Below are 26,330 nucleotides of genomic sequence, written 5' to 3' on the forward strand. Positions count from 1 at the left end.
CTACAAATACTGTGTGTGTGTGTGTGTGTGTGTGTGTGTATATATAAATAAATATATAAATATTCATACACACATATCTAGCCATATTTCCTTATTGCTAATATACTTGTAGTTTTACTTTGGTTAACTGTGTACCCAATTCATTATTATTATTGCTATTATTTTATTGTGCAATATTAAGATGTCATATATTTTCAGAAATGTTTATTATGTTATGCTGATTCAAATATTTTAATGAGCTGCAAAAAGAGATCTAACTTAGAATATACATAATATTATGTGCAGAAGTAAAGTAATTTAAACTCGAGCTATAAAATAGGATAACTTGAATATTCATTCTAATAAGTAGATTAACAAAAAAGAAAAATCAGAGAAAGTTAATTACAATGTGATAGTGGGTACAGAAGCAAGAAAGGAGAAGTGACATCCACTAAAGATTTCAAATTTATATGAATTCAACTACCTTAATATAAAACAAATAAGTTTAGAAAAGTGTTAGTTTCTGAAAAAACAAAACTAGAGTTAATGTCTTTTGAGAGCATGAGGAAGCCTATAGAAATACAGGCTTCTAACAAATGGGAAACAGAAAAGATAAAATATATTATCAATAATTAAAGGTAGCAGATAAATATAGTAGAAACTCAATAATTTTTAAGTGACTGGTGGAATTAGATTCACCAAAGAAATATGGCTTAATTTGACTACTAAAAGACAAATATAATGACTAATAAGTGATATAAATGCATGCTATAATGTGATTATTTTCTGTGTATTAGTATAAAATGGAGTTTACTGGGTTACTTAGAGAATTTTTTTTACATCTTTAATCTATTGATTTTACCTAATAAAATTTCCTCCTCTATGTTCAGAAGTTAAACTGTCTGTATATTACTTTTATTTATACTGTACTTTTCAACCTGGCTCTTTAACAAAATATTTTGTCTGAAAAGTTATCAATTTCTTTCATTCTCTAATACTAAATAAAGTATCTGATATAGTTAATTATGGTCGTCCTTAGAAGTTTCAGAAGTACACAAAGAAAGTTAACTAAAATTATTATTGCCAAATCCTGTTTTCTTTAAATATACAACTGGAAAAGTACTATTTTGTGGCAAACACAGACATCAACAAATTAATTAGGTTTCTTTATAATATACAAAGATAATTATTTATAAAAATCCACTGACATACTATTTAACTCTTTCAGAGGGTTGGTTAATTTGTTTCTCAAAATAGCAAACATGATTTATTCATAGAAATAACTTCCTAACCAGTATAACTCATTTTGTTTATTTTCAGTTAAAGGGCTTACTAATTGAGTCTGACTCTTCATGTATATAAAATAAGAACTTCACTTCTTTCATATTATTTCAGTCTGTTACACAAGAGTCCATCCTCCAAGTTAGCACTCTACAAAACTGAAGTAGGTACAACTTGTCTGCTGTGGTCACAGATTTACTTCTCTTCTGGAAAACCCTCCTTCCAGGGTTGGGCCTGATAGCCTTCCATGCCAGGCATGGTAGTGTCTCATCCCAGGCTACTGTATCTATAGTTTAATTGTAGCTTTTTTTTAAATCCTCACCCGAGGACATTTTTGGATATTTTGTTCAGATAGAGTGGGAGGGAGAGAGAGAAACATCGACTTGAAAGGGACAGAAAGGGACACATCGAGTGGTCGCCACCCACATGACCCAACCAGGGCCGAGGTACGTGCCCCTAGCGGGGGCCGAACCCGGGTCTCTCCAGACCACAGGCCGACACTCTAACTGCTGAGCCAAACTGGCCAGGGCTAATTGTAACTTTTTTTTTTTTTTTTTTTTTTTTTTTTTTTTAATCCTCACACGAGGACATTTTTTCCATTTTTTGTACAGACAGAGTGGGAGGGAGAGAGAGAAAGAGAGAGAGAGGGAAACATCGATGTGAAAGGGACACATCGTGTGGCTGCCACCCGCACGACCAACCAGGGCCGGGGACAAACTGCAACCTAGGTACGTGCCCCTAGCGGGGGCCGAACCCGGGTCTCTCCAGACCACAGGCCGACACTCTAACTGCTGAGCCAAACTGGCCAGGGCTAATTGTAACTTTTAAAGATAGTTTTCCAAGACTCAAAGAAGCAAATGGTGAAATTTTTCCTATATTGACAGGTGATTGGATAAATATTTTGGGACAGGATACTTACAAAGAATTATAAAATGGCAGTATTTACAGAAGTCTTAAATATAATAACTAGTTTTACTTCAGTTTGCTCATAGGTCCTCAAATTATAGGCTGTTATTTACTCCACCTTCTCTTCAGCCCAACATTACCTCCTAAAAACAATCCACAAACTTTATGAAGTCTGTACCTGAAAACAATTATGTATCCATAATTGTTTTTCCTAGTTATTTGGGAAAAAATTTATTCTTGCTCAGTCAGTCTTCTTAGGGCTGACATGACTCTCCATGCACATAGTTTTAGACCTTATTTCATTCCTCTTTGTATCTATAATACAGGTATTTTCAGATATGAATTTGTTTCAACTTTTGATATTTGCAGTTTTAGTACAGAAATATAAGAGGTAAGCAGAAAGTCTTCCTCTTATACAGAAAAAAATTTTTAGTTTTTTGGTTAAATAATGTGTTTCAGGTCACTTTTAATAAATATTGAGCTAGTGAATCACTACTATGTTCCAGGTAGTCTTCTGGGTGTGGGGGATTAATTAGAGAAGTTTTGCCATATGTTAAAGCTCTTGGTTTTTCCAGATTGTGTGGAACCTCAGTATTTGGATTTTGAAAATATTTTGAAACATCTAGTATTTATAATCTGCCAAACATTTCATTTGTTGAAAATCAGTAGTAATTTCTATGTAAGTAGTAGAATTAGCAAACTTTGTTTCAAGTGAATGTTAACAGTCAAGTTTTAAAAATGAATTGCAAAAATATAATGACATTTAGAAAAATTACTGATAATCCTACCATATAGAGATAACCAATTTTGATACATTTTTCACATACATAAGATTATCCTACATATGGGCTAAAAAGTTACAAAAGTCATGTATCTTATTTTCCACTTAATGATATCAAGAACATTTTTTTCTCATTAAAATTTTTATAAACAGTCTAGCCAGTGTGGCTTAGTTGTTGAGGGTCAACCCATGCACCAAAAGGTCGCCAGTTCAATTCCTGGTCAGGGCACATGCCCATGTTGTAGTCCCAATCCCTAGTGGGGGGCATGCAGGAGGCAGCCAATCGATGTTCTCTCTCATCGATGTTTCTCTCTCTCCCTCTTTTCTTCTCCCTCTCTAAAATCAATAAAAGGGGAAAAAAGGAAAATTTTAAATTCATGTAAACAATTTTTATGGCTACATAATAATTCATCATATGGATGTACTATCATTGATGTAATAATTTTCTTATTGTCATGTATTTAAGCCATTTCCTTTTTTTTTTTTTATCCTCACCCGAGGACATTTTTCCATTTTTTGTTCAGATAGAGTGGGAGGGAGGGAGGGAGGGAGAGAGAGAGAGAGAGAGAGAGAGAGAGAGAGAGAGAGAAACATCGATGTGAAGGGACACATCAAGTGGCTGCCACCTGCATGACCAACCAGGGCCAGGGACAAACTGCAACCGAGGTACACGCCCTTAGCGGGAACCGAACCCAGGCCTCTCTGTACCGCAGGCCGACGCTCCAACCGCTGAGCCAAACCGGCCAGGGCAGCCATTTTCCTTTTTAATGTTATCATAAATAATACTACCTGCATGTTCTATCATTTTCCTTAGGATGAATCCCACAGGGTAATGCTAAATGAAGGGTATGATCGCATTTAGGGTAAAGAAAAAATATTATCACATTGCCTTCCAGAAAGATTGTACTAATTTACATTTCCACTAGTAGAGTTTACCTGTTTTGCTGCACAGTTGCTGGCTTTGATGAATATTATTTGCTCATATATTTGCTAATCTGATTATTTTAATGGTCTATATTTTTTTTTTAGAATTTTTTTTTTATCTTCACTCAAGGACATTTGTGCATCTATCTTCAGATAGAGTGGGAGGGAGAGAGGGGGGATGAGAGTAAGAAACATGGATGTGAGAGAGACACATAGATTAATTGGTCACCACCCACACGACCCCAACCAGGCAGGGGACAAACTGCAACTGATGTCTTGCCCCCAGCGGAACTGAACCCATGAGCTCTAACTACAGAGCCAAACCGGCTAGGGCTAATGGGCTATATTCTGAGCCACAGTTATCAAAAAGAACAAGATTTCTTTAAAAAAAAAAAAAAAAATGAATACAGATAAGGAACAATGCAAAAATTCCAAAAATGCTGAGTGTATGATAATGTTCTAGGACTATAAAAGTTTATTTTATATAAGGTCAAAAGGCAAATACTGTGTCTTTTTGCTCAGGATGCCATCTAAAGTATGAAACATCAATTTACTAGGTGAAAGGTTAGAGCAGAAAAAAGATATATAGCTAATGAAAATGCAGATAAATTGCTACTGTGGTTTTAGAAAGCTGTGTTAAAGATGAATGTGGTAGTTAGATTGCAAGAGTTGTTTGTAATAACTGTACATAGAGATAGTACATAGTTACTAAGAACCTCTCCTGTCTGAAGTTCTAATTTTAGTGTTTGTGTATAAGAACTGGCATGTTTGCTTTTTGCTATCTTGCTTTGCTTGAGGTAAATGTGTGAGGACTGTCTCAATACAAGAGATCTGAAGAGCTTGTGTTTCTTACAGTTCTTTCTGCTTTTAGTTGTAACTGGGACCCTGTCTCTAAATCATATCATATTATCAGTTCTACAAAGAATTTGGATTGCTCTCCAGCCCTCTAATCCTCCCTCCCACCTTTTAATTAATTAATTAATTAATTAATTAATTAATTAATTTTTGGTAACTGTTTAATTGTCCCCCCCTTTTAAATTACATAAAAGACAACAATTTCCAAGAATAAAATCAAGAGATATGTACTCACAATTTAAGGCAGCTTTAATAGAAAACTTGGTTTTATCTTTTCCTAATATTTTCTTTAAAAGGTTTCCTAGTTCAAATTTTTTTTCTTTAATTCATGGAAAAGGAGATAGGAATTGTGGTTAAAACCAGTACTATTTAACTAATGAGATTAACAAAATAGGAAATGTGTTTTTAAAGATTGGAAATTACATACACAACTAGATAAAAGAAAGGCAAATGTTCTTTGGTAGACTTTATAGGGTTCTAGCAACATTACTTCTTAGTCACAGATTACTTACGTGTTTCTCAGACAAAAACTTTGCTCCAGCACTGTCTCACACAACTTTGATATGGGCTATCCATTACCACCCTCTTTCAAAGGATGGTTCCTCCCTCCCCTCCCATAGCCTCAGGGGGATGGGGGTAAGCATGGCAGCTAAGCTCTTAACTGTATCCTATCCACCTGAACACACTATTTTTACTTGTATCCCTGCCCTTGTAGTGACACAAATCTATACAGAATTTGTAGTTGCCCCAGGACACAATGCACTCCTCTTGGTCCAAACTACTACAACCCATACAAAGAATGCCTTTCCTCTCCCCTCTTTGCTGGCAAACTTCAGCTCCTGGCTCAGGCATGTCATCTCTTCCAGGAAGCCCTCACCAATACACTTTTCTGGATGTGCCCCTCCTTGTGTTTCCATAGCACTTCTCTTGAATTATGTTTATCTCTTTGACTCTCAACCTCATAAAGACAGACTATCTTATCTCATTTGTCTTTACTCTCACATAGTACCTACATAGTGCCCATTAAAACTCAAATGAATGTCTACAGCTTCCCCCTCATAATGTGAAGTGTTAGCTGTTTTCCTTCAGGAGCCCATTTATAGGAGTCTTGTTTCTACCTCAATGAACCTGGTGCCAGACAGTACTTCCAAATCTATTCTGACACTATTCCTACCAAATGAATTGCTCGCCTTTTCACCTACCTTCTCTGAGGGCTTATGCCTCTATGTAACTTCAGTATAGCTAAAAATCTCATTCAGTTGAGCTCAGTCATAAACATGACTCAGATCACAAACACGATCGCGTGAGTGTATGCTGGGGATGAGAGAATCAGGAGTGAGACTGCGTTATTTTATGGTGCTTCAACATTGATTATAGATTTTCCCATGAATAATTCAAAGCAGTGGATAACGCCCTTGAGACCAAAAATAAGGAAAGCAGTGGAGAGAACAAGGATACGAAATCAGGAAGCTTCAAGTGGCAGGGCAAGCAGGAAAAATGGAAAGCGAGGTAGAGGAAGTTTAAACGCTGGGAAGACGAGTTGCAACTACTCCCCCGCCGTCTCCCATACTGCAGGCCTCCCGCGCTCGGTGCGGGGTTAAAATCGGCCTCTTCGGGCTTTCTCCCGGGCTCCTGTTGTCCTCGCCCGCCAGGCAGTTTATATCGAGCGCCCACACCTACTGAGACTCGGCGAAGTACTCAAAGTAAAATTTCAGATGGCCGACAGCCCGATCCCGGAACTTCAGTGTCATTTTCTTTTTGTCCCCGGCTTAGAGGGAGCCGCCTTCACGCCGAGGCCACGCTAACGTTAAAAAAGCAGGTTCTGGCCCTATTCCTTCTGTGCAACCAACTCAATGAATTGCCCTGCCCCATGTGCTAGGTTAGTCGGTACACTCGGCACACTCCGCACCGGACTGCACTTAAGGCCCAGCAACTGAGCGAACGGCCTAGGTGACGCCCTCTCCCCGGTTCCCTACAGCGCCTCCGCCTCCACCACGCCCAACCTTTCCTTCCCCAACCCACTTAGAAGCCTGTGCTGCCATTGGCCGCGGGCTCTGCCAATCCAAAGGACGTAGACAAATCCCGCCTTAGAAAAGACAAAGATCTAGAAAAGAAAAAGCAGGTACACCTGGCGGGCGCGGGGAAGTGTGCGAGCCTAACGCCCCCAAGCTGCGGACGGCGCGTGGAGCGCAGCGGACCCGGCAGCTAGGAGATGTGGGAGGGGCATTATTTGCATAACGGCCGCCCCTCGCCTCCTCGCTCGGGCCGGGGTCCCGCCCCTCACTCAACTTGAAATCTGTTGGGCCACGGGCGGGTCACTCCGACAAAGGCGAGCCTTGGCAGGCGGTCCTGGGAGCGGATTGGCTCTGGGAGCTCCCACAAGGCGGCAGGGAGGTGGCTATAAGAACAGGAGCCGAGAGTAGAGGAGCGGGAGACGCTGGTTGCACTCGTGGTGTCAGGTGAAAGGCGACCGTTAGTTGACGCCGCGGATTTTCCGTCCCTGGTGTTCTCGCCTAACGTCGCTTGCCTATCTTTCAGTCAGAATGTCTGCCCGCGGCCCTGCTATCGGCATCGACCTGGGCACCACCTACTCGTGCGTGGGGGTCTTCCAACATGGCAAAGTGGAGATCATCGCCAACGACCAGGGCAACCGCACCACCCCCAGCTACGTGGCCTTCACCGACACCGAGCGCCTCATTGGCGACGCCGCCAAGAACCAGGTGGCCATGAACCCCACCAACACTATCTTCGACGCCAAGAGGCTGATCGGACGGAAGTTCGAGGACGCCACGGTGCAGTCGGACATGAAACACTGGCCGTTCCGGGTGGTGAGCGAGGGAGGGAAGCCCAAAGTGCAGGTGGAGTACAAGGGAGAGATCAAGACCTTCTTCCCGGAGGAGATCTCGTCCATGGTCCTCACTAAGATGAAGGAGATCGCTGAAGCCTACCTAGGGGGCAAGGTGCAGAGCGCAGTCATTACCGTCCCGGCCTATTTCAACGACTCGCAGCGCCAGGCCACCAAGGACGCGGGCACCATCACTGGCCTCAACGTGCTCCGCATCATCAACGAACCCACGGCGGCGGCCATTGCCTACGGCCTGGACAAGAAGGGCTGCGCGGGCGGTGAGAAGAACGTGCTCATCTTTGACCTAGGCGGCGGCACCTTTGACGTGTCCATCCTGACCATCGAGGACGGCATCTTCGAGGTGAAGTCCACGGCCGGCGACACCCACCTGGGCGGCGAGGACTTTGACAACCGCATGGTGAGCCACCTGGCAGAGGAGTTCAAACGCAAGCACAAGAAGGACATTGGGCCCAACAAACGCGCGGTGCGGCGGCTTCGCACCGCCTGCGAGCGCGCCAAGCGCACCTTGAGCTCGTCCACACAAGCCAGCATCGAGATCGACTCACTCTACGAGGGAGTGGACTTCTACACGTCCATCACCCGCGCCCGCTTCGAGGAGCTCAACGCTGACCTGTTTCGCGGGACCCTGGAGCCTGTGGAGAAGGCGCTGCGCGACGCCAAGCTGGACAAGGGCCAGATCCAGGAGATTGTGCTTGTTGGCGGCTCCACCCGCATCCCCAAGATCCAGAAGCTGTTGCAGGATTTCTTCAACGGCAAAGAGCTGAACAAAAGCATCAACCCCGATGAGGCGGTGGCCTACGGAGCCGCGGTGCAGGCGGCCATTCTCATCGGAGACAAGTCGGAGAACGTGCAGGACCTGCTGCTACTCGACGTGACCCCGTTGTCGCTGGGCATCGAGACGGCTGGCGGCGTCATGACCCCACTCATCAAGAGGAACACCACGATCCCCACCAAGCAGACACAGACCTTCACCACCTACTCAGACAACCAGAGCAGCGTGCTGGTGCAGGTGTACGAGGGCGAACGGGCCATGACCAAGGACAATAACCTTCTGGGCAAGTTTGACCTGACCGGGATTCCCCCGGCGCCGCGCGGGGTCCCCCAGATCGAGGTCACCTTTGACATTGATGCCAACGGCATCCTCAATGTCACCGCCGCCGACAAAAGCACCGGTAAAGAAAACAAAATCACCATTACCAACGACAAGGGTCGTCTGAGCAAGGATGACATTGACCGGATGGTGCAGGAGGCGGAGCGGTACAAATCGGAAGATGAAGCCAATCGCGACCGCGTCGCCGCCAAAAACGCGGTGGAGTCCTATGCCTACAACATCAAGCAGACCGTGGAAGATGAGAAACTGAGGGGCAAGATTAGCGAGCAGGACAAAAACAAGATCCTCGACAAGTGTCAGGAGGTGATCAACTGGCTCGACCGAAACCAGATGGCAGAGAAAGATGAGTATGAACACAAGCAGAAAGAGCTGGAGAGAGTGTGCAACCCCATCATCAGCAAACTTTACCAAGGTGGCCCTGGCGGCGGCGGGTCCGGAGCCTCCGGGGGACCCACCATCGAGGAAGTGGACTAAGCTTGCACTTAAGTCACCGTAAACCTCTTTTCCTTTCTCTACTCCCCCACCCCCTTCTTTTGTTTCTTCTTTGAAATGTCCTTGTGCCAAGTATGAGATCTATTTTTGGAAGTCTTTAGCCCAGTGTATGCATATGAAAGGAAAGGAGCAACAACTTAGTTTAATGATAAAAGGTTAGTTCTAATGTTTGATTTTAAAAACATTATTTGAGGTTTCTCTTTAATGCATTTTGAGTGTTGCTGACTTGAGCATTTTTAGTTTGCTTAGTTTGAGATGAGAAACCTGAAGTTTGCTCACATATTCTGTGGAAACTTGGTAATAATAAAATACATAGACGCTTAAATTGTTTATTTTTATGTACTACTTCAAGAGGAAAGTCAACATTGCAGTAAAGTCAAGAACAGGCATTCTTTTTGCATACAATTGCATAAATACAAATTTAAAGTAAAGCTGAAATTGATCTGAAAATGTTACTGTCTTGGAGTTTTCAATTTTCCCTTGGTACTGTTTTATCCATGTTGGTCTTTAAGATATTATGAGGTGAAATTTATCTAATTCAATCTTGTCTAATTCTCAGATGAGTTTCCTGCTTTGAATTACCAACAACTTAAGGGGAGAAGATCTGGGTAACACCCTCCCCCCTTTAATACAGAAACCAGACTGGGGACTTCCACTGTACCCAAACTCCTAAGGTTTGGTTTAAGTGTTCAAGTGAAAATCCACCTGAATATTCCATTAACATACAAGCTATATTCTGGGATTAAGTGTAAAATGATTCTTTAAACTAAAAAACAAACAAACAAACAAACAAAAAAACTGGGACAGGACCCCTCTTCTGATAACAGCCCAAAGTAGTATGCAACAAGTTACTTTCTGTGACATACAGGTGCCTGAAACAAGCCAGTAGGCAACTTTAAAGCCACTTAATATTAAGAGTCCAAATTTAGTCAAACTTGTTTTAATTTTTTAGTAAAACAGCTCAAACTCTGAGTTTAAGGCAAATTGCATAAGGATATGTTTCCAGCAGGTATAATTTCTAGAGGGATAGGAGAGATCATGCAGAATTTTTTTCTGATTTAAGAAACAATGTTTTTGCAATACCTGCCTTAAATCACTAGAATAGATTTCTTTTTTAAAGGCAAACTACAAAAACCCTTGGCTGGTTTGGCTCAGCGGTTGGAGTGTCAGCCTGTGGACCAGAGTCTTGGGTTCAGTTCCCGCCAGGGGCATGTACCAAAAAAAAAAAAAAAGAACTTTAAAGGCAAACTACAAGATAGTCTTGTATTTTGTTAACATACAACTTGTCCATATTCCTATATATCTCATTTGAGATTATTACAGAGAGGCGTATTGCAACCCTGTGGGGTCCACTGTCCTGGGCTTTAAAATTCACATCCTTGGAAGAAGGGGGGTTCATGTTTATTTTTTTTGTGGAATTACACTTCTGCTTTGTTCTGATTTATTCTCTTTAGGGGAACTTGGGAGAAATTTTGTAGAGCTGCCTGGAAAATGCATAGTTAACTTAATGTTTTCACCGCACATAGATATTTCGATATCTCTTTCCAAGTGATATAGATTTGCTTCATGTTGTTCATAAGATAACAGTGAATTATAGAAGCTATATTTTAAATTTAGTGGTAGACCCTTCTTTATCATGCAGAGATTAATTTTTGAAATAATATAAAAACTAGGGAACAACTTAGCCTAAAAATATCGGGCTTTGGTAATGACCCTCACAGAATAGCTGACTATGTACATATACGTTTCTTCTTCTTTTAAGCGAGTCTTATTTGGGTGGGGGAATGAAGATAAAAACGCAAATGTGAAATTGCTTCAAAATAAACTTTAAAAAATTACACCGGAAAGCTGAAGATAATTTGGGTTTTTCAGGGCTGGTGCCAAGCTGGTGGAAAGTTTTCAGCAAGGAGGCATTCAGGGTGTTTCATTGACTAGAGATGATATCACATAAATATTTGACATACTACCTTGTTACTAAGAGAACAGGTTATTAGTAGCCTTAGAGTGACTTTTAGCATTAATCTTTACCAAGATAATACCCATGCTATAAAACTTCTGTTAGTTATTTGTTGAAAGTGTTTATCCCTTGCTCTAACTTCAAAATAATAATGGAGTCTTTCTGTAAGTTCAATTTGGTATTAGTATGACTCATTTTAGACCTCACTTTGGAAGACATTAGTTTCTAAAGTACCGAAAAATGACTAGTGGTAGTCTCTCTGATGTTGTGGCCTGGCCTCTGGTAACTGGTTATAACACTAACTTCAATCTATGTAGATACTTCATTTTCTATTATTTTGAAAAGTAAGTTGTAAAATTCCTAGCCTTCTCAAGTGTTTTTTATTTAATTCTGTCTTCTCAAATTTATCAAGATCTGAGTATTATTAAGATAAAGCCACCAAAAGCAGCCATTCAGTGTTTGTGTAGGGGTCAGTTGAAACTAGTAACCCAATAGCTCCTGGGAACTCCTTAGCAAATGTTAGATCAGCCATAGTCAAATGACAATGGAAAAAGTTCTTGATGTTAGGACAAGGCTAAATTACAGTTTAAGAATTAATTAAACATCACTGGAACTTTAAAGTAGTGAGTTATATTAGAGACTAGTGGTCATTACTAAAGCAAATGCAATACATAAGAATACTAAGGGATTAAAAACTACATTTCTCAGAATAGGCACTTAAATTCTTCTTACCTGAATGTCTAATTAACATAGTTGTCCCTGTTTTGAGACAAAAAACTAGACACCTGTTAAAATAAGACATAATAGGTTGATTACAGTATTTGAGGTGTGTGAAAATTTAAAACAAGCTCACTCTGAACTTTTTACAGTAGTATTAATTTGATATATATAATGGAAATTCATTAAAACATACGTCAAGAGATATTAATGCTACATATTTAAACTTAATATGTATAATAGGATATTTGATGAATCATCTAATCAATATGTCAGGGAGACTTAATGTGAATTTCTTTATCCTATATATAATCTTTTTTTTTTCCCTCACCCGAGGACACTTGCATTCATCTTCAGATAGAGCCGGAGGGAGAGAGAAACATCGATGTGAAAGAGACACATGGAGTGGCTGCCACCCACATGCCCCGCACGGGGGCCAGAGACAAACTGCAACCCAGGTACCTGTCCCTAGGGGGAACCAAACCTGGGACTCTCTGGTCCGCGGGCTGACACTCTAACCGCTGAGCCAAACCAGTCAGGGCTATATAATCTTAAATGGGAATACAACCTGACTATCTAGATGAAATCAAAGGATTTCTTTGTATGAAGCTCAAATACTCAGCCCATGATAAAGTCTTCACCTACTTTAAATTGAATGTAGTTTATAAAAGTTGTAAGGTATTTTCCACTTACTTAAACATTGCGATTAAATTGAAGTTTTAAGAATTTCAAATCCACATATTAGACAATTGCTAAAGCAATATCTATTTAGGTTATGGAACAACAGGAATATTCATTTGCTTCTGTATATTTAATTTATTATAAATAGGTATGCAAAAACTGTTTTTAAAAGGCTATCCTTTTAAGCCTTAAAATTAGATACAGAATTGCATTCCTTGAACAAAAAGTATGAGTCTTTAGAAAAAATCCAATATCTGCCCTGAGCAGTGGTTAGAGCGTTGGCCCGCGGACCAGAGAGTCCCAGGTTCAGTTCCCACTAAGGGCACGTACCTTCGTTGCAGTTTGTCCCTGGCCCTGGTTGGGGTCGTGTGGGTGGCAGCCACTCGATGTGCCTCTCACATCGATGTTTCTCTCTCTTCCTCCCCCTCTCCCTCCCACTCTATCTGAAGATAAATGCAAAAATGTCCTTGGGTGAAGATAAAAAAAAAAAAAAGAAAGAAAGAAAAAGTCCAATATTTATGATATAGCTCTGGGAATGGGTTTATGCATTTCTAAAATTTAATAGGGTTTTATTTAAGGTAGAAATGTCTTTAGAACAAATCAAGAAGCCATAGGCTCTTTCCTCTACCACTTTCAAAATAGATTAAGTTGTTTGTGAATTCAAGAATGGAAAAATAAGCAACCAAAAATGGAATTACTAATTCAAATACTGTCATTGCCATGTCCTTACATGTTAATTTTTAAAGGTAGAATTATAACACTATGGAAACCTGTCCATTATTACTTTTTCATAGAATAAGCATGCATTATAATTCAGTTAATGTCTTGGGCCTAACTCAGTTCTGTGATATTCTCTTATTTATATGACCTTGAGAATTTTCTTTACTTTAGGAAACACACACACACACAAAACCTTTCCCTCAACAGACACTTGAAATTATTAAATATTTAGACAATACCTTTATCTGTACTATAATATCATGAATTTTTTTTCCTAAAGGGAAAATTATATTTCCATTTTAGGTTGTGAACTTCTAATGTCATTTAAAGCTATTAGAGAAAAATCTAACCTAAGAAATGAGTTGGGTCACTTTTTAAATAATGATTTAGAACAATAAAAACAATCTTCCCTCTTTTGTTAGGGTTTGGTAATACAGAAGTAGCAGATGGTTGTTTGGAGTTATAGAAAGTTTCCTTTAAATACTATGTCCCTCTAGCACATGTGAAATAACTTGTAACTTTTATGTAGGTCATTGTTTTGGGTTCTCAACTCTTATTTTCACATTCGTTTTGCACATTAGACAGCCTGAAGTTAAACTGTGGTGAGGTGTACAAGATCTTTGTTTTTCTTCATTCATTGGGATAAACTAGAGGTTGAAGTATGGTCTGTCTTCCTGGTAGTGATTGTGAGGTGAATAGATTCCAGGTTCTTCTGGAGCTTCAGCTTATTATTTCTCCCTGTCCTCCCTACCCCAAGTTATATACACTGCTTGATGAAAAACTTTTGGTGACTAGGCTAGTCTTACTCCTTTTCAAATGAGTCATCTTGTAATAAGCCAGCCTGAGGCCGCAGCCTCAAACCAGCACTGCCAGTGTTTAGGTAGGTGGGTTTTTATGTGTCTTGAGCCAACTTGAACAACTATCAGCAGTGGACTCAAGTGAATGAAGCATAAATCTGATTACAGTTTTATATTACTGTAACGAGTGACTGTCTTACCAAGTAGTGAGACTGGGAGGATGGAGGTAGTGGAAATGTCTATCCCCTCCCCCTCCCTATTTTTTATATTTTTATTTTTGCTAATCCTTACCTTGGATATTTTCCATTGGTTCCCAGAGAGAGCGGAAGACAGAGGGAGGGAGACAGAGAGAGAGACAGAGAGAGAGAAACATCCATGTGATAGACACAGATTGGTTGTCTCCAGCACAACCCCAACCTGGCTGGGTCTAAAACCTGCAACCCAGATATGTGACCCTGACCGGGAATGGTACCCGCAACCCCTCGGTCTGAAGGCCAATGCTCCAACCGCTGAGCTAAAGGGCCAGGGCTACTGCCATATTTTTAAAGTTTATGGGAGTATACAATCACCAACTATTTACTGAGCATCTCATGCTAAGCAAGCTGTGGGGATAAAACAAAAGAATATATGAGGCATTCCCAATCACGTTGTGTCATTTAGCATTAATTATATCTGTTGGAAGGAAAGACTATAATTTGCTTATCAGAACAGTTGCAAGTAAAAATCACATGACGTGAAAAGTGTAAATATAAATATCAATTTGAATACACATTGATACAAAGCAAGTTTCTTTGCTTTGAACAACGCTAATTTTGAGTCATTAATGGCAATACTTTACACACATTACTCCTTAAAACTTTTCATAACCCCTGATTTGCGTATCTTCGGAAGTGTAATCAGTGTTGTATCGCCCTAGGTTTCACACCAGGTTATGCAGCACAACCAAGTTTTGAAAACCTTATTTCCAAGCTTCGTCCCCTTCAACCCCCAACCCCTGCCCTGCCCCAAATCAGTGCAGTCCCACCCGGATTTGAACTTGAAGCCTGGAGAACTTCCCCGTGGAAGTGAATCTAGTTATTCCAAGTAAACACAAAACGGTAACGTGAAGGAGTCAATTCTTCATGGAATACACCCTACCCCCAGCCCCGGCAGCTTTGCCTTGGATACGCCAATAAAGCCACCACAGCAAAAGCTGTCGTCAGGTGGAGCGAAGGGCGCCGGTGCCGAGGCGCCTCCCGGACCCGCGTCGGCGGCCGGCCCGCGGCGGAAGCCGGAGCGCCCCACGCCCGCGGCCGGTTGCCTCGGCGACGCCGTGAGGCCCGTGAATGAGGCCATGTACCAGGTGCGGGAGGATTTTTCGAGGAGGAAGCGTTTGGACGTGCAGCCAGTTTCCCGACAGGATGTAAGTGCAGCCTGGGTCGCCCATCCCCGCGGCGGTGGAAGCCGCCCCGCTGCCCTGGCCCTGCCCGCGGCGCCCCTCCGCCCTCGCTCCCCTCCTCCCGCCTCCCCTGCGGAGCCGCCGCCCAGCCCCAGGGCCCGCGGACTCCCGGGTGAAAGGGCGTAGTGCCCGCCAACACGGAACTGGAGAAGTGTATTCGGGAAACGGCCAGAATGCGTTCTGGCTTCCCGCGCAGATATTTAGGTATTTCTGGAAGCTGCACCTCACCACCTCCAAAATAAAGAGCCCTCCTGCGGAAGAAGCAGCCCTGCCCTGGGCCGGACCCCCTAGAGGAAAGGCCCGCGGGTCGGTAGCTCGCAGGGAAAGGGGGACACCTGTCCTGTGCTGCCGTCCTCGGAAGGGCGGTCGGTTAGGCTCCTGCAGTGCGGAGTCTAACTCCACACGGTGCGGCTGCCCCGGGCGTCCGTTTATTGTGGTCTGAGCACAATCGGTCAGTTGCTATGATGGGCGCAGGCTGTTTTGTAACTTCCCTTCGTCCCTTTCTTCCCTTCCTTTCCACTGAAACTACACATAACAACAATCAAAAAGGAGAAAATTATGGCTTCAAATAAAAAATTTTTAAAAACACTTTAAGATTCTATATCTTGATGGAATAAAGAGTAACTAGTGGGAATTATTGTTAAATGTTTATTGTCACATGTGGATTGTAAATTGAACTTATATTTTTATTTATATATTTTTAAAATATGTTTGTAAATTGAACTTTTAATTATTTTTGCTGCAAATCATTTCATTTTACAGCAGTTGGGATTGCGATTAGGCATGTGGTACTGGAAAGATGACACCAAAACACTTGAATTCCGAAGGTAAATTTTAATAAAACATTATTATAGCTTTTATCAAAATTACATGTGCTTGGGGTTAAAAAAAAAAATTCAAGCAAAACAAAAGGGTATGGAGAATAAAATAAGTATCCGCTGAAATCCCTCCAATGTAAGCCGGTCAGTGGGAGGAACTATCTTACTCATCTTTCTGACCCTGGAGCCAGAGAACTTCGCAAAGCAGACCTTCACCAAATGTGTATTGTTCAATACACCAAATAGATTCAATCACAGGAAGACTAGAGGCAAGGCTAGTTGTAGGAGGATTACAAATAGTTATACAGGTAAGAAACAGAGTCAGGACTAAGTCCATGTTGGTAGCAATAGAAAGAAGAGTGCAGGATAAGAAATAGGGTAGAAATAGGGTGCTAGGGTAGAATGGATAGAATGTGGTGCTTGGGTTGTGAAGGGAGAGGGAGTAGGTGTTTAGGTTGACCTCCAGGTATCTGGCTGGGATTGCACTTCACCCATATGCAGAATAAAAGAGGCAAAACTAGTAATGTGTTTGAGGATGCTATGTCATGTTTACATGGATATGTCTTTTTGATTGTTGGACAAATAAGGCAGGAGGCCAAGAAGTTGGCTAAGCAGATGTAATTTATAGTTACATTACTTATATATATATATAATATATTTTGTATATATATAATATATATATACATACATATATATGTGTGTGTGTATATATTTTTTAAAATCCTCACCTGAGGATATTTTTTCTATTTATCTTCAGATACAGTGGGAAGGAGAGAGAGGGAGAGAGAGAGAAACATCCACGTGAGAGGGACACATTGACAGGTTGCCTCCTGCATGACCTGACCAGGGCCCGGGACAAGCCAAAACCCAGGTAGGTGCCCTTGGCCGGAATCGAACCCGGGACTCATTGGTCTTCGGGCCGATGCTCTACCACTGAACTAAACCGGCCAGGGCTAGTTATATTATATTTAATGTCAATTAAACATAAACAATTTGAAGGCTAAATAGTACATTAAAGTAATAATCAAAAATTTGTATTGCGTAGAGTATTTACAGTTGTCTCTTGCCACTTCGCCCTTCAATTTTCGCAGCTTCACTCTATCGCGGTTTTTTCAAGTATATTCATTAAAAAGCTGATCGAGACAGTGAAAATGATACAGCAAGCACTCGCTTGTCTGAGTCAATTATACACCCCTGTATTACAAGTAAAATTAAAATCACTGTACGTATGGACTGTAGGCCTATGTATTCGAGCACCCCAGGAATCCTTCAACGCCAGGTGCAACCGCTAGAGTCTGGAATGGATTAACCGCGATAAATGGGGGACAACTGTGTTTCAGTATTTGAGTAATCTGTCATTTTCAAAGCAGTGATTTCAATTTTTGTTCTCAGATATGTCTCAGAAAATTCTTTTGAGTAGCTCCTAAAACATCACACTCAGTGAGTGTGAGAAAGACAGCAAGATAGCTTTGGAATTAGACAGACAAAATACATTTTAAAGCACAAGAACATGTGGATATAAGTTTTTAAGTGCCAGTATTTTTTTTTTTCAATTCCAATCCTCTTGTCTATGTTGAAAATTGGATCATACTTTATTACTTACTGACCTTCTTTGTAAATGAAGTTAATCTGTAGTATTTTTTCAAACTAATTTTCAGTGCTAATCTAATAAAAACCCACTCAAGTGGCACTGTTTTCTATATAAGCCTACTAATAAATTCACAGATACCAATTTTACACTGACTTTCTTATTCATAAAATATACTCCTAAGCTAAAGTTTCTTTTTTTATATAAATATTTTTTCTTTATTGATTTAGTGAGAGAGTAAAAGAAAGAGAGATATAGAAACATTGATGAGAGCGAACATCAATTTGTTGCCTCTGCATGCTCCCCACTGGGGATCGGTGAGCTACACCGGCAGGTGAGCTAAAGTTTTTTTTGTTTATTATCAAATTATGCTTTGAAAATAGCTTGATTGATTTCTACTAATTTTGGAGAATATACATGGTTGATTTAAAAGGTAGATTATATGGCATAATGTTGATCAAAAAAGGCCAGGCAGAAAAATTTAAATACTGTATGATTCTATTTATATATGAGTTTAAAATGACAGACAAAAAAGAACTCTGATAATAGAGGTCAGAATAATGGTCGCCTTTGAGAAGTTATCAACTGGCAGGGTGTGGGGGAAAGTACAAGAAAATCTTCTGAGGTGCTAGAAATGGACTATATAGTGATCTGGGTGGTGGTTACATGGAGATTTTATATATCTATATCTATATCTATATCTATATCTATATCTATATCTATATCTATATCTATATCTATATTTTTTTTTTTTTTTTAAGTTCATCAAGCTGTCCACTTAGGAGTTATGTGTTTTACTACATGTAAGTTATACATCAATTGAAAAAGTAAAAACAACAACAATAGAAACCCAAACTCTGGACTCTGTGTAATATACCAGTTGGGGGGCAGTTAGGAGTGATGGAGAAAGGAATACCATGAAGAATAGATGGGGATGAAGGACAAGATCTTTTGTAGTGGGGCTACTTTGTGTTAAAGCAACTCCGTGTGGCAGACTTCAGAATATCAGGATTATCTTGGGAGTCCAGCTGCTAGGGACAATACTTAAGAAGAGGAAAGAAGAACTTTGTGTATTTTAGGTCAGAGTTAGTGTTTGAATTTGATGGATTTGTAAGTGGTGATTCTCTTTTAAAGTCTAAGCATAGTCCATCACAAATTAAAATGTAGGTTTGAAGTCAAAGAGGACTTAGGAGCTGGCACATGCTCTGTTTTCCTGAGACAATGCTGCAGACGTAGGTCACCCCAATGTATAGTGAGGAGGCAGGGCAGAGGCAGAGGAGGTTGAGAGGGGACAATGGTAAAGGTGGTGCTGCGGAGGCAGAAGGCCAGTTCAGTCACTGCTTTCAGACCTAGTTCTGTTTGGTATTGCTCCACACACCTTTACTGAGCATACATACGGCACTGCATGGAGGGGTAAGAAAAAACTAGGGAGACAAGATAGCCATGCAGCAAACCAAGGGGGAGATGACTTGCAGGAAAATGGAAAGTCAAAGACTCTTTCTAGAGCCAGCCATAGAGGAAGAATGATTAGAAGAATCGGGAAAAAACTCTGAAACACACAGGCCTTCAAAGGCAAAAGATTATTTTCTAAGAAGAGGGATTGGAGTGGAGAGTGGTCAGCAATGTTAGATGCTAAAGAGGGCTCAGAGTAGGGCAAATACTAAGAAGAGGCCTTTTTCTCTCTCTCTGTGTGTGTGTGTGTGTGTGTGTGTGTGTTTTATCCTCACCTGAGGACATTTTTTTTTTTTGATATTTTGTTCAGATAGAGTGGGAGGGGGAGAGAGAGAGAGAAACATCAACGTGAAAAGGACACATCGAGTAGTTGTCACCTGCACAACCCAACCAGGGCCGGGGACAAACTGCAACCGAGGTACGTGCCCTTAGCGGGAACTGAACCTGGGCCTCTTGGGACCACAGGCTGATGCTCTAACCGCTGAGCCAAACTGGCCAGGGCTGTGTGTGTGTGTGTGTGTGTTTTTAACTCATCTTTATTGTTGACTGTATTACCGGTGTCCCCCCTTTTTTTCCCCATTGACCTCCTCTTCCCCAATCCCACCGCCCTCCAGCCTTCTCCACACTATTGTCTATGTCCATTTTTTATGCATATATGCATAGAAGTTCTTTGGTTTATCTTATCCTGCCCTCCCTTCCCCACTTCCCATTGAGGTTCATCAGTCTAACAACCAATTTGTACTTCTTAATTCCTTCATCTTTTTCACCCATTCCCCCCCATCCCTGCCCATCAGGCAAGCAACAAAATGTTCTCTGTACCTATGAGTCTGTTTCTCTTCTGCTTGCTCATTTTGTTTGTAGATTCAATTGTTGATAGATATGTATTAATTGTCATTTTATTGTTCATATTTTTTTTTATCCTCACCCGAGGACACTCTTTTCCATTTTTTGTTCAGATAGAGTGGGAGGGAGAGAGAGAGAGAGAGAAGCATCGATGTGAAAGGAACACATCGAGTGGCCGCCACCCACACGACCCAACCAGGGCCAGGGACAAACCGCAACTGAGGTACGTGCCCTTAGCGGGAACCGAACCCTGGTCTCTCTGGACCACAGGCCGACGCTCTAACCACTGAGAAAACTGGCCAGGGCTATTGTTCATATTTTTGTTCTTCTTTTCCTTCAAGAAGACCCTTCAGCAGTTCATAAAATAACTGGTTTGGTGGTGATGAACTCCTTTAACTTTTTCTTGTTTGGGAAATTTTTTATATGTCTATCGATTCTAAATGATAGCTTTGTAGGATAGAGTAGTCTTGGTTGTAGGTCGTTATTGTTCATCACCTTGAATATCTCTTGCCACTCCTTTCTGGCCTGCAAAGTTTCTTTTGAGAAGTCAGCTGACAGCCTTATGGGAGCTCCTTTGTAGGTAACTAATTGCTTTTCTCTTGCTGCTTTTAAAATTCTCTCTTTGTATTTAACCTTTGGCATTTTGATGATGATGTGTCTTGGTGTGGGCCTCTTGGGGTTCATCTTGTTTGGGACTCTCTGTGCTTCCTGGACTTGTATGTCTGTTTCCTTCACCAAATTAGGGAAGTTTTCTGTCATTTTTTCAAATAGGTTTTCAATTTCTTGTTCTCTCTCTTCTCCTTCTAGCACCCCTTAGATGTGAATGTTGGCACACTTGAAGTTGTCCCAGAGGCTCCTTACACTATCCTCATTTTTTTGGATTCTTTTTTCTGTTTGCTGTTCTGATTGGGCGTTTTTTGCTTCCTTATATTCCAAATTGATGGTTTGCTTCTTGGCTTTACCCACTCTACTATTGATTCCCTATAAATTATTCTTTATTTCAGTTAGTGCATCCTTCATTTCTGACTGGTCCTTTTTTATGTTGTTGATGTTCTCACTAAGTTCCTTGAATGTCTCACCTAGTTCCTTGAGCAACCTGTGTTTTGAACTCTGCATCTGATTGATTGCTTATCTCCATTTTGTTTAGTTCTTTTCCTGGAGTTTTGTTCTTTTCTTTCATTTGGGACATGTTTCTTTGTTTCCTCATTTTGGCTACTTCCCTGTGATTGTTTCTATGTATTAGGTAGAGTTGCTATGTCTCCTAGGCTTTGTAGGGTGGCCTATTATTGTAGGTGTCCTATAGGATCCAGTGGCACAGCCTCCCTGATCACTCCAGCTGGGCCCTCAAGGTGCACCCCTAGTGTTGCCTGTACACCCTTCTGTTGTGTTTGAGTCTTGATTGTTGTTGGCACATCAATGGGAGGGATTTACTCAGGCTGATCAGCTGCAAGAACTGGCTGTGCTCACTGCCCACTGGCCTCTGACTACCTTGGAGGATCAGCTGTTCAGGGGCCCACCACACAGAGCAAGATTTACCTCAGTAGGGCTCTGGTACCTACTGAGTCCACTCATTGAGTATGTCACTTGTGGAGGTGGTTGGGTGGTGGTGTTTCAATGTGGCTGTACACTGGGTGTGCTGGCTCTGGGGCAAGGTCAGCCACTGCCTGTGTTCTATCCAGGGCCACCTGGCATAAGCTACAAAGTGATCTGCCAATGGCTGCTTCTTGTGCTGGGCTTGGAGGTGCCCAGGAAAAGCCAAGTTGTGAACCAAGGCTGGCTGCTTCTAGTGCCAGGCCTGGGGCCACTTAACGAGAAGAATGGGGCTTGCTGAGACCTGATGCTGCATATTTGAGAGATTTTAGGAAACTCTGAAGCAGGATCCAAGATAGGACAATCCTATGGTAAAGCCTTTGGAAACAGCTTGAGTGGGCCCAAATATTCGGTGGGGTGGGACCTCAGGGAATCAACAGGGTGGAGCAAGTAGTGTGAGCCAGGTTGCTGGAGTCCCAGATATGGAGGCCATCTGCACCCTAGGAAAGGCTCACCAAAAGCACATCAGCCTCTGCCAACATGTCTGTCCAGGAGAAAGCTGCCAAAGAGGGCCTTTCTTTGGATTTATCAAGTTAGGGATTTGCTAGGGACCTAATGAGTAACAGTTTCAGGAGGGCAATAGGGTGGAAATTAGATAAAGAGAGAAGTTAGATGAGGAGAGACTCTGAGATAAAGATGAGAAACTAGCAAAAATAGAGTCCTCTGCCCTGGCCGGTTTGGCTCAGCGGTTAGAGCGCCGGCCTGCGGTCCTGAGAGACCCGGGTTCGGTTCCCGCTAAGGGCGCGTACCTCGGTTGTGGTTTGTCCCCGGCTCTGGTCAGTCGTGCGGGTGGCAGCCACTCGATGTGTTCCTTTCACATCGATGTTTCTCTCTCTCTCTCTCTGTTCCTCTCTCTGCCTCCCACTCTACCTGAACAAAAAATGGAAAAATGTCCTCAGGTGAGGATAAAAAAAAAAATAATGGAGTCCTCTTATCTGTAAATTTACCAGTGAAAAGGGAAAGAAAGAGATGGTAACCTTTAGGGTGTCCAGTACTAAGGAAAGGGGATTTTTGTTGGTTTTGTATTAAAGGTAGGAAAATTGTTTGTTTTGGGAGAAAGAAGAGATGGAAGAGAAAAAAAGGTGGGAATAGGATCAAGATCACAGGTTAGCTTGGGAAAGATTGAAGCAGTTTTTCCACTGAGTATGGTTGGTAGGAGGTAGTACAGACAGGAGAGCATGGGATTTTGAAAGTGCAGGGAGGGATATCTATGCTGCTCTCCTTATTGAAAACAAACCAAACCCTTCCAGGCTGCTCTTGGACGGAGAATCTTTTGTTAGCACTGCTGCTGACTCTAACTTTTCCCTTGTGATAACTGCTGACCAGTAACTGCTACCTCTGCCACGGTGGTCTGGGCTAGGGCAAAGGAAAACCACCTCTACCCGGTACCCAAATGGGACCATTTTCTGAAGCCCAGAAGACTGCGAAGGCTTGGGAGGGGGTGGTGGTAGCCAAGCCAAGACCTGAGGAATAGGAGTTGACAAGGCAAAGGGAGATTTGGTTGGGGAGGAGGAGAGTGCATTCTAGGCAGAAGGAACACATGTGCAAAAGCCTATTCTTTTTTTTTTTTTTTTATCCTCACCGAGGACATTTTTCCATTTTTTGTTCAGGTAGAGTGGGAGGGAGAGAGAGGAAGAGAGAGAGAGAGAGAGAAACATCGATGTGAAAGGAACACATCGAGTGGCTGCCACCCGCACAACCGACCAGGGCCAGGGACAAACTGCAACTGAGGTACGCGCCCTTAGCGGGAACCGAACCCGGGTCTCTAAGGACCGCAGGCCGACGCTCTAACCGCTGAGCCAAACCGGCCAGGACGCAAAAGCCTATTCTTGAGAGGGTATGGGACATGTTTGGGATTGCAGGTTGTTCAGCAGGCTGGGTATAGGGTTCAAAGTGTTAAGAGATAAAGAAAATGAGGGAAAGATCATGAAAGGTCTTGCATACCATGTTGGGGAAGCTGAAATTTATTCAGAGGGTTCAGAGGAGCCATCAAAGAGTTTTAAGTGCGGGAAGTGACCTGTGTTTAGAACCACATCTTAGGAAAATGACTCTGCCTGCAGCATGGAAAATAGTTTGGAGGAAGATAAGACTGGGGGCAGGGAAATGAATTAAGAAACAATTGCAGACATTTATTTGATAGATGATGGTGGCTAAAATTAAGATGATGGCCAAGGGAAGAGAGGGAAGTAGAGAAATTGAAGATTGAAGAATTAAGAAAAGATATTGAAGAATTAAGTAATTAGTGCATTGTGAGGGCTTAAGAGTGATAGAGGAATGAAACATGACAAATTTTCTGTCTTGGACACCTGAGATGTGAGATATAGGAATAGTGAATACAAGTTAAAGGGGAATGAGTTCAGTTTTGGACATACTGAGTTTGAGATGTCTGTAGGATGCCCAAGTGAAGGTGTCCAATAGGCAGATATATCAGTTTATATGTCTGCAGAAAGATCCGAACCTTAAATATAAATTTGTGAGTTATTTGTGTTGCATAGATAAAATTACTCAGAGGAATTGAAGAGAGTAAGCAGATGGAACTCTGAGATAGGTCCTCATTTAGGGAACATAATTGGGGAACGGGGCTTTAGGAGACTAAGAAAGAGCAGCCAGAAACAGGGAGGAAAATTGGAGGGTCATGAACCCAGATAATCTGCTTTGCAAAGTAACAGCTTGATCTCAGTGGCATTCACATTCTATCTGGAAATCTATTTCTTGGTTTTAGTCTCCTTCCACTTGGGGTAGGCCATCTTTTACACCTGCTAGCCAACAAGAGTTTGCAGACTTCTAGGTATTCTGAAGTTCAAATCAAAAGAAGATGATCCCTTTCCTCTCCCCCACCTTGCATTTCCTGGCATCATCTTTCCTGGATGAATGACACTGGAGATCTCACCCTATTCACAGGCAGATCTTACTTACCCTTTCAGATTATACCCTCCCCCTCCCCCACCCAGGGAGATAACTATCAGAATACAATAGGATACCCATAACCTCCTAGCAAGAAATTGACACACAGTAATGGACAGGGAAAGGGCAGTCTTTATTTCTTAATAGGCAGTTAAGGAACAGACAGTAAAGAGTGGTTTGCAAGGAGACCTGGGTTCAGATCCTAGCTCTCCTGCTTACAAGGTGGGTATCATTTGTTAGGTTACTTAGTCCTGCTAATATCAGTTCTATCACCTATAAAATGAAATAATAATGCCTCATGAGGAGTAAATGATGGTGTTGCACGATTCATCAGCACACATGCCCATTTCTTATTTGTTAAAGAGGGAATATTTTTATTCACAGGCCACGTTTAGGTGGTCCCAGGAGGCATGCTTTTCTTTGACAGTGTCAGCAATCCTACCCCTTCTTGTCTCAAGTGCCCTACTCCCATCTGGGAGGGAATCAACAGCCAAGAGAGTCTTTGCCAAGGTCACGGACTCCCCTAAGGACACACAGCAGAGGAAACTACACCTCCAGAAGCCCTGAATTTCTCTTGTTTTTTATTATGGCCTAAAAGAAGACTGCTAACTCACCACTGATGAGCTCTAACCTGTGTGGAAGCCAAGAGTGGTCCAACCCTCTGCATATTAGTAATGGGTTCTACAGGGAAAATATTTTTTTCTCATTTATTTCAGGGCAATGGGAAACAACATGATTATGTTGTAATATGAGGGAAACACATTAACAAAATAATGCAGTCTGTGAAAGGACCAGATTCTAAAAGGGTTGTCAGATTCAGAGGGAGACTGTGGATGCTTTGGAGTACTAGCTCAGACTAGTTTGGAAGCCAATCAGATGCAATTCAAAGGATAGTTTTGTTATTCCGAGTGATGATTTTTAGTGATTCCAGCTGCACTGGGAGCCATAGGCTGCCTCTAGAAGAGCTATGTCATGGCACTGACAAATGTTTCACCAGGGAGCTAAGGAACGACTTGGGTCAAGTGAAAAGCCACTTGGTTAGCCACCTGCCACTGCACCTGAGCAGTTCTCTGTTGGCTGGTGCAATCCAGTGGTGAGCTGAAACTAAACCCCAGCTTAGGAAACAGGGTTATTCTTCATGTGGAGGAGTCTGTGCTGAAAGCAAGGGGACAACCTGGAAATGGCTGAGGGAGGACATTATGTGGTCTGCTTTGGCCTTGGGCTGTGACAAAGCTATTGCTGTTTATTTTTTCCCCCCTACAAATAAATTTATATTTTAAAAAAAACCACTTGGACAAGTGTGAAGTAGGGAAGGCATGTTCAGAGGTCAGAGAATAAAGACTAGAGGTTTAGCCCTGGCTGGTTTGGCTCAGTCATTAGAGCATCGGCCCGTAGACCAGAGAGTCACAAGTTCAATTCCTGGTCAAGGGCATGTCCATGGGTTGCAGGTTTGATTCCTGGTCCCAGTCAGAGTTGTGTGGGAGGCGGCCAATTGATGTGTCTCTCTCACATCGATATTTCTCTCTCTCCCTCCCTCCTTTCCACTCTATCTAAAAATCAATGGAAAATATCCTTGGGTGAGAATTTAAAAAAAAAAAAGACAAGATTTAGCAGTAAATGCCAGACCGTT

General features: G+C 42.0%; 2 protein-coding genes and 1 non-coding gene across 3 annotated transcripts in view; all 3 read left to right on the top strand.

Annotated features, from left to right (window-relative positions):
- Positions 1-7,042: 7,042 nt before the first annotated feature.
- On the top strand, positions 7,043-9,640 carry HSPA2 (heat shock protein family A (Hsp70) member 2). Its single transcript, XM_036243323.1, has one exon. It carries the CDS (start codon positions 7,270-7,272, stop codon positions 9,175-9,177), a length of 1,908 nt encoding a protein of 635 aa, XP_036099216.1. The 5' UTR covers positions 7,043-7,269; the 3' UTR covers positions 9,178-9,640.
- Positions 9,641-15,400: 5,760 nt separating this feature from the next.
- The window catches only part of PPP1R36 (protein phosphatase 1 regulatory subunit 36), a 37,364-nt gene continuing 26,434 nt past the window's right edge, over positions 15,401-26,330 (top strand). The window contains exons 1-2 of the mRNA XM_036251125.1: positions 15,401-15,469; positions 16,268-16,332. Of these exons, the coding sequence (XP_036107018.1) occupies positions 15,401-15,469; positions 16,268-16,332 (134 nt within the window). The remainder of the gene's footprint in view (positions 15,470-16,267; positions 16,333-26,330) is intronic.
- Positions 25,746-25,875, top strand: LOC118622325. The gene has a single exon (XR_004958049.1). It is a non-coding gene; the product is annotated as a small nucleolar RNA SNORA65 (small nucleolar RNA).

The sequence above is a fragment of the Molossus molossus genome, unplaced genomic scaffold (genome assembly GCF_014108415.1).
Source record: "Molossus molossus isolate mMolMol1 unplaced genomic scaffold, mMolMol1.p scaffold_m16_p_1, whole genome shotgun sequence".
NCBI classification, from domain to species: Eukaryota; Metazoa; Chordata; class Mammalia; order Chiroptera; family Molossidae; genus Molossus; species Molossus molossus.

What these genes read in the sequence shown, in the direction of transcription:
- HSPA2 (XM_036243323.1), top strand. Translation starts at nt 7,270, where the DNA reads ATGTCTGCCCGCGGCCCTGCTATCGGCATCGACCTGGGCACCACCTAC.